The sequence below is a fragment of the Lycorma delicatula genome, chromosome 1 (assembly GCF_047948215.1).
Source record: "Lycorma delicatula isolate Av1 chromosome 1, ASM4794821v1, whole genome shotgun sequence".
NCBI classification, from domain to species: Eukaryota; Metazoa; Arthropoda; class Insecta; order Hemiptera; family Fulgoridae; genus Lycorma; species Lycorma delicatula.
The window spans coordinates 81193419-81202459 of NC_134455.1; the positions used below are offsets into that span (position 1 = coordinate 81193419).

Sequence of the window (9041 nt, forward strand, 5' to 3'; positions counted from 1 at the left end):
ACATGAATATTATTTTAAAACAATTTAAAGAAACTGGTTCTTTTTCACCTCAAAAGGAAAGACAATTATGGCTGTAAAAGAAAAATTATTTCAACACAAAATTGGCTATCGGTTACAAAAAGTAAACTTGATCCAAAATTATCTGCTGCAAATCAAGAATTAGCAGCCGGTGGAACAAATTTACAAATGACAACTGTTAGACTCCAACTTGCAGTTAGACAGAAAGCTTATTGGCCAGCTTTTAACACCAGAAATGTACAAAAAACCCTCTTGTGGGCCAAAGCATATGCTAACTGAACTAAAGAAGACTGGAAAAATTTTATGTTTTCTGACAAGTCACATTTTTATGCCCAGAGTAAAGGATTACATACTTAAGAAAAGCATCAGATGAAAATAGATCACCAGCTCATATCCAACAATTAGTTAAACATTCCTAGAAAAAAATCTTTTCAGATTGTTTCACATCTGAAAGCCCCCTTGTTCATTACTTCCAGTAGATGGTATGTTGAAAAGTGATGGATATACCAAGATTCTGAAGGAAAGGATTGTGCCACAACTTCAAAACAAATTCCCACAAGGCAACAGTGTTCCAACAAGATTTGGTGCTGTCCCATACTGCCAAAAAAGTGGAAAAAGTTTTCAAAGAACAAAAATTAAAGTGCTCCTGTGGCCAGGCACCTTGCCATACATACACCCAATTAAAAATTTTTAAACAATAGTATAAAAAATAAAAAAACAGCTCAAAAATGAATTGTACCATAAAAATTTAACTCATTAAAGCAATAATGTCAATATGGTTTCATAATGAATAAATTAAAAAAAATTTGTAGTACACTTATTGAATCAATGCCAAATCATGTATGTGAAGTGATTAAGAATAAAGGAAGGAGGACATATTAATTGATATTCATAAATTGTACAGGTATGATTTTTTTTTCTAAATAAGTTATTTTTATTAAACAATATCTATGTTCTGATTAATTTGCACACTACTGTAACTACTGACTACGAGTTCTATAAGTAAAGTAATGAGACTGGTTCAGAAAAACTTTTTATTTACTATCCAATTATACATGGATTTGGGAAGCTATGCAGTGCTTCAAGTGGTTTCCCCACTCTTCATAGCAAAGAAACCGGAATATCCTTCAGATAATCAGTTCCCTTTTTTGTTTTCTACTGTTTCAAAATGGTGTCCTCTGAGGAGGTGTTTTTTTAAAGTCAGGAACAGGAAAAGGTTGCAGGGACTCAAGTCAGGTTAATAAGGTGTTTGAGGAACTACAGGAATGTTTTCCTTTGCCAAAAAACTCATTAATTGAGAGTGCATTATCATGATAATGCACTCTCAATTCAAACTCAAACACCTAGGCTCATTACCTTACAGACCTCGTATATCACTTTTGAATAATTAAAAAGCAGTAAACTGGCTGCATCTGTTCCTACCTCCATAGGTTTTAATTTTTGAAATTTAGGTCAGATGGATCAAAACCAAATTCATGAAAGTCCTCTCATTATTTATAACATCAACATCTTCCTCTCTTTAAGAAACTGATATCTGTATTTCATTATAAAATATCAGAATCAAGTAATATTGCCTAACTGTGCACTAAGACTACGTTTAAAATACAATTGATTAGATAGTTTGTCTTGGTCAGTATAATACATATCTGCATAAATTGCTCTAATGGATTACATTAACAAACTATTAATTACAGTTTCTATTGGCCATTACAAACTAATTTTTTTAACAAAAACAAGAGAACAACTAGACTTTAATTTGTTTTATTTAACTTTCCTCCCCAAAATATAGCACATCTGTTAAAATTTTAAAGATAAATTGTACTAAGTTTTGTCTTAGTTAATATTCTTATATTTATTATTATAATCGTTTCTGAACAACACAGTCTGAGAAGAGTAGTCATGGTGATTGTTTCAGTGGCGAGGGCTCACACCAGAGCGGTTGCAGCGAAGATCGTACACCAGGCGCAATGGCTCGAGCCATCACCGTGCATGCTGATACCAAGAAGGTCATGTACTTTGCTTAAAACTAACAACAGTTACTGTTTTACTGTTTAATAACACGAAGGGGCCACAACCACCAGTCAAACAAAGCTATTAACTTGTATTAGTCGTTTAATACATTCATTATAAAGTATGTATAGTAGTTATGTTAAGCTATTTTATTATTAATATGTTTGTTTTAAAACATAATTTTAACATATAACAGAGTATGCAATTGTATGCATCCATTACATATAGTATAACGTACATTATGATTATTATAGTTAGATGTTATTTGTATCTAGAATAAATTGAATAATATTTAAAAATAAATAAATAAACAGAAAAGAAAGAGAAGCCAAAGAATGCCATCTCCAGTTATTTTTTGTTGTGTAAAAAGAAACTGCTTTTATGGGTAAGAAGTGATGCCAGTAATTGGTATAATCTAAAATAAAATGAAAGATCTTACTATTAAAAGAAGAAAAAGACTTAATTCTTGCTCTCAATGCAATTTTAGGTAGTTAAAAAGAAATGTACATAATTATAATAAAGACCATAATTTTATATTTAACATTACATTAAAAAAAATCTTTGCCTTAGGAATCGCAGCAACATCATTGTATTATTATTTTTGTTTGTTTTTTCGTATGTATAATTTTATCACTTTAAATGTTATAAGAAAAATCAATTAGATTATTGGAATAAATAGGTACAATTTCTGGTAGCAATTACTGTAATGTATTATATTAGTGTATTTAAATATGACTTAAACAGTTGGAATTGAAATCATGTAATATCTGCATGTAGTGCATGAATCCTGGTGTGTGTTTGCTTTTGCATGATCAATATGAGCCATGTTTAGTCTTCTGTTACACATTATTTCATTTTCTATTGTTATAGAAATAATAAAATTGTTCAAAGGTAATTTGGAAGAAACGCAATCATTAAAACTCTGTTACTTCTCTTAGAAGTTTATAATTTGTAACTTAATTCTCATTGAACTTAAAGAATTTTATTGAGAATGTTTGGATAATGTTAAGAAATGAAAATTATTTTAGTATTTTGAAGGGAAGGTGAACATGGTTTAAAATAGTATAAATGAGATCATTTTAATATATTTAATTTTTTACTGCATTTTTTATTTTAAGCTTTCTTCCTTCTCATGTTTACATTGATTTTTTTACAAATTTACCTTAAAGTTCAGTAAACTGTTCAGGACAAAACCACTACAAGATCATAGAATTCAAGAACATATAAAAAACTAATTCTTTTTAAAAGTACATTTTACAAAAATTAGAAGTACATTGAACAAAAATTATTTAAGAATGTAAATCATGTAATTTCACAAAATAAACATCCTGAAAAATGGAAGAAAATACGACTGACATAAACACAAATAACCCAAGAAAAAATTGATTTATTTAAATTCAGACCACTAGCAGCTTTAAACAAAATTTATTTTAAAAAAGTACTTCTATTTATTTAATAGGGAATAGTTAACATGTAAAAATATTGTCAGTATAATACTATTTGTTATATGGTCATTTTATTCAAGAGGATAATATACGATGACATGTCAAAACGCAGTAAGAGCTGTAAAATGTTGAGTTTTATTTTCGTACTGCAAGTCTAATATGACAAAACTGACAAAAGGTTTAATTAAAAATTACATTATTTTATTGTAGTTACTGGAATTTTTCATAAAAACAATCACTGCAATTTTATCCAATAAATAAATAAAATTTTTACTTAGGTTACCTCAAAAAATGTTAGTGTATAATTTTGTGGGTTTCTTCTTTTTTTAATGACACGACTAAAGTCGAATTTATTTTAAATTACTTGCATTTTTAATGAAAACAAAGTTAAAATAAGTAAAAAGTTGTATTACTTTATATACAGTTTTGATATGGTAATTTCCTGTAGCAGTAAAGCATTTAGTGCCAACAAAGCCTTGGTATATAGAGGGATCAAGTTTGATCTGATATCCAAAATGTAATCTTTTTCAAAAATTTGAAAAATATTTTCTATTCAAATGAAATAAGTTGAAGACTGAATCATTATTTATTTGATGTTCAATTTTATTTTATCAAGTGGATGCTGTGTATAAACTTTTAAAAATTTTACAATTTACAAAGCAAGAAATGTTTTCTGGAGACCCATCTTCCAATGTGCTTGACAGTAAGTTCTTAATTAGATTAGGAACAGCAGCTCTGGCTTCAACCAGTAGGCACCTCCGTCATTAGTTTGGTTTTTTGTTAACCCTTGGATAGAAAAAAAAGAAGATTTTTTGGACAGCTTCACAGGCACATAAATGTTACTACCCCACGCCCTGCCAGCTACCAAGATTGTAACCTGACACACAAATGGATCCAGGAATTTGACTTGCTCCCACACTACTTGTCCAAGGAAGAATAAATAATTATATATAATTCATCCAGGATAAGATGTATATATAATTATTTTTTTGTATAAATATTTGAATTGAATGATTTAAAATCATACTGCTTTATTTATGCATGCATTTTGGTTAATAAAATTTGGTTTCTAATTGATATAGAAAATTTTAACTTGATGCTTAAGAAAAAAGGCTTCATCTTAATGTTAAAATAAAAATAATTTTAAAACCATAGAGTGGCTGAAATTAAGTGGACTTTGTAATCAGACAATGAAATTGGTTAGTTACATAACACTAAAAGAGAAAGGGAAAGTTTAATTATTGTATTGGATCAGTATCAACCATGTATTGCCTTTTATCCAACCAGTCCTGATGGGTTTGAACTATAGTTATGTTCCTGTTAGTTGTTTTTTCATATATCAATCTTTTAAGTTCTTCAATTAATTCATGTTTTCTGGTGTGCTTTAATGTAGAGAGAGTAAGCTTTATCAGCTATAACTTTACATCTTAATTTTTATTATTATGATGCACGTTCAATATTAGATAGCAGTTTCTAAAATGTTTACCTTTCTAGCATTCACTAGGAATTTGTCAGTGGTTCATACTAATTTATGAACTGAAGATTGAGATTCAAATTGCCTGTTAAAAAGTTAACTTTAGATTTTTAATAGAATTACATCTTGCATTAAAAGTATTCAGGTCTTATATTAATCAGCATTTTCAGTTTTTTTTTTTTATAGAAGTTTAAGTATAATCTGATTAATTGTTTGTGGTATTAGTGAGGAAGAAAATTTGTTGATTTCAAACTGATTATTTCAGAAGTATGAATTTGATGATCTGTTTTATATATTTATGTTAAAATTCATTTAACTAAAATATTTGTCCTTTTTAGTTCTTCCAGATTACTAATTGAAATTAAATTGTTTAATTATTGTATTATGTTTTTAATCTGATTTGTATTCTATTTGTTAAATCAGCGGTTGTTTTTCACCCTCAGAAAAAGATATAATACATATTTAAGAAATGTTTTTGTTTAACAATATTTGTTGTGTGGTTCAGTCAGGTTAGTGATAGGCTTATTATTATTAATTTATGTAATTTGTTATTAATTTACTGCCATGTAAAGTGAATAATCACATTCACTTTAATGACAAACAATCATTATTTACATTACTGTCTATTACTTTAGCATTTGTATTATTTATTTAAATATTGTATCATTAAGTTTATTTTTTTTTTATTATTTATAAGCTTATTTCTTCAATGGTTTACTTTTTACATAGGTTGTATTTTATTTATTGTAATTTTATTACAAAGCAGTTTGCATCTGCTGAATTTTTTTTTTGTAGAAGTGCTTAAAAAATTCCTTCTGTGCAGCAGTAACATTATTGTTGAATTGAGTGGTTTTATAGTATTGTTAGTTTTTCATGAAAAGTGAATAAAATAAAACCAACCGGTTGAAAACAGGCAGTGACTCTTCGAAAGGAAACTTTTTCCAAGCAAGCTTTAATTTTAAATATAATAATTTTCTAATATAAGCGTAAAAAATCTGTTTATAAATAATTAGAATCCTATATAACATTAAGCATGTTGGTATATTACCGAACTATTAATAGGATTTATTACTCTGTATGTTTTTCTTTTAGAATTAAGTATGATTATTTTCTTAAATTTATATTTTGTCCTGGTAACCTGTATGTTTGTAGTTAGGAATCGTAAAATTGTTAATAACTAGTTTTTGTAAAACTAATTTTAAAATTATATCCATTGTAATTTGTTCAGCCCTTTATTATAAACATAGTTATGAAATGTTAATTTTGATTACTAAAGCAGTAGTTTCTTTTGCTGAAGAAATCAAAAAAAATATCTAAGTCACTTATTGTTTGTAATTAATGTACTATCTAAAAATTTCAAGATAGCTTCAAGAATTGCAAGAACTCAGTCATCCAATATATTTCTTTACTATTTGTGGTAATTTAAGTTATACTTGTGGTAGCCCTGTAGTGTCCATTTATACCATCAATTATTATACAGTGTTATATACAATATATAAATAGTTTATATTGTACTGTTAAAATATTTCCATTGTTAGATTTACTAGTATTTTTTTTATATAAACAAGACACCAATTTATTTGGTCTTAGTACTTAAATCATTTTGATAAATATAATGTAACCATACTGTATTCAAAAAAAAAATTCTCACTATATAAAGATAATTAATTATTTATTCCAAATATTCAAATAAATTACTAAAAATGCTGAGCTTGATGTCAGAAAACAATAATAATTTTTGATATACTACAAATATTTTATCATGTTCATGACCTTAAGTATAATTACTTATTTTATATTTATAATGAACAAGAACAGTTTTATTACTAATAGTGCAACATTAAGCTGATAGATACAGGGGTTTTAAGAAATATGTGATATATAAAAATTATGTTTTTAATTTTAATTAAGTTTTAAAGCTGAAGAAAAAGTCCATAAGGATATTTACAAGGCTCAGCCTATTATTTTTTTACATAATTCTTAAGTAGTATTCCAACTGTTGAACTAGTTTAATAATACAACCGATATGTAGCACTCCCATCTAAGATTCTGTTTAACAAATTTTCATTGTATTTTATATTCTTTCTTATTTCAGTACTACCATAGCTCAGACCAGGATACTGTTCATTATTCAATGTTGTACTAAAATTAAGACAGTTTTTTGAAAATGCTTTTTTACACAAAAAAAAAAATTATTATAATTAATCCTATCCAAATGAGAGTGTTAATTTATTACAGTCCTTCCATGATTTAATTATAAATCCCATTTAGCTATTTTTTTCCAATAAGCAAGCCAATAATTGTATCATCTGCAGGTGTTATTTTCCCCTAAGTATTTAAATTATTAATAGAACTTTATACTGAATATACCATAACTTTTGGTAATTTTTTTAATAGGGTTTAATAAATCATATTTTTTTAGTTACAAATAAGCCAACCATATGCTTTACTTCCAATATTACAGTTCTGTGATCCTTTGAGTTAATATCTGATAAAAAACAGCATCAAATACCTTAGCAGAGTCAGAACAATTTCTTGAGATTTATCACTGTAGTAATTTATAAATATTACTAGTCAAACCTTTAATCCACATTCCTGTACCCAAACTAAACAGAAAATGCTTAACTGACAAAAAGTAATTAAAATATTGATGTAGGTATTTTTTAATGTGTTATATTCTTAATTAATAAAATAATTGATCATTGGCCAAATGAAATCCACCTTTAAATAACAAAAAAAAAAAAAATTATTTTTATAACTTGTGGAAATATTTTATTTAGTACATTTAGATTAATTTTATAATGTTGATGTCCTTATATTTAAAAGGATAATTAATTGGTTGCATTCCTAATAGTTAAGGAATATTTTTTTTTTATTGGAAAGTAATTATTTTGCGAATGTAGGAAGCGAAGATACATAGTAATCATAAAATCCATTATGATGCATATTTCCTATGTAATACAAAATTTTATATTGATGATAAATGAACACTTTTCATTAATTAGACATTTTTACTGAAGTTGTAGAATTAAAATCTCTTTGATGCGATCATTTGTTTTGTAATTCCGTCCCTACTAGTTTTGAAAAATAACAATATTCATTGAACTTGTAACCTAGGAAGCAAGATCTGATCTGAATGACTTACAGGTGAAAACTATTTTTATTTATCACATAATGCAAAATTTTAGTTCATCTTGTAAGAAATTAATTATAATTTTAAGAATACTAAGTTTGCATAATTTAAAAAAATATCATTTTTGAATGCGTTGAAAATCATTAATGTCAGATGACAACCATATAATTTTAGGTATTGAGTTTTCCCTGGTTCTAGTTTATAATAACAATTAACTCGAAATATTGTTGTTACATTGCCATTGTTATGTTTCTGTGGTGTTTTTTCAAGAAGAAAGTAGAACATAATTTTTGTTGCTATTGTTACTTTCTTACAGTAATTGTGATTCAGTTTGTTATCTAGGAAATAGCTATCCAGAATTATACTATAACCATATTCATGTTATGGTATCAAAGTGGTAGTTGTTATCAGATTATATTTTTGTCAAACTTATTTGTATGTTATATATTAATTTAATTACATGTTAAGTGTTAAGGTGAGACTAACTCAACATGTTTATTTTCTTGATCAAGCAAATTTTCAAAAATTACTTTGGTTTGTGACAATCAGTCCGATTGAATAAATGAACTTAGACTCTAAAATTATCTATCTTTAGACCTATTACTATCTTAGCTGTAAGTCAGAAAATATCAATTTGGTGTGTTAAGTAATTCTATCAATTACCTTGATTGTTAGTTATTGTAACGTCACAATAACATAACATTAAAAATTTAACATTGTAGGCCTATAATTTTGTTGAAAGAATTCAGTTATATGTACCCAATTAAAAACTTACTTTTTTAAAAAAAATTAATTTACTTGTAATTCTTATGAACTTTACTTCTTTAAACAAGTTCTTAAAAAAATGTTGCAGGAATAAAATGGTTTGTAGAATTAATATTTCACTTAAAGTATTTTATGACAACACAAGTTTAAAATAATGTTGTAGACAATAAATTAGACATTGTTACACTAATTTTAT

General features: G+C 26.5%; 1 protein-coding gene across 9 annotated transcripts in view; it reads left to right on the forward strand.

The window, feature by feature from the left end:
* The window catches only part of AGO1 (protein argonaute-1), a 208695-nt gene extending 202104 nt beyond the window's left edge, over window positions 1-6591 (forward strand). For 6 of the 9 annotated variants that reach the window (XM_075356949.1, XM_075356958.1, XM_075356966.1 and 3 more), the window contains one exon: window positions 1916-6591. In XM_075356949.1, the coding sequence (XP_075213064.1) occupies window positions 1916-2042 (127 nt within the window). In that variant the 3' untranslated portion in view covers window positions 2043-6591. The remainder of the gene's footprint in view (window positions 1-1915) is intronic. The other 3 variants (XM_075356977.1, XM_075356988.1, XM_075357005.1) reach the window with 1 other exon arrangement.
* The last annotated feature ends 2450 nt before the right edge of the window (window positions 6592-9041 follow it).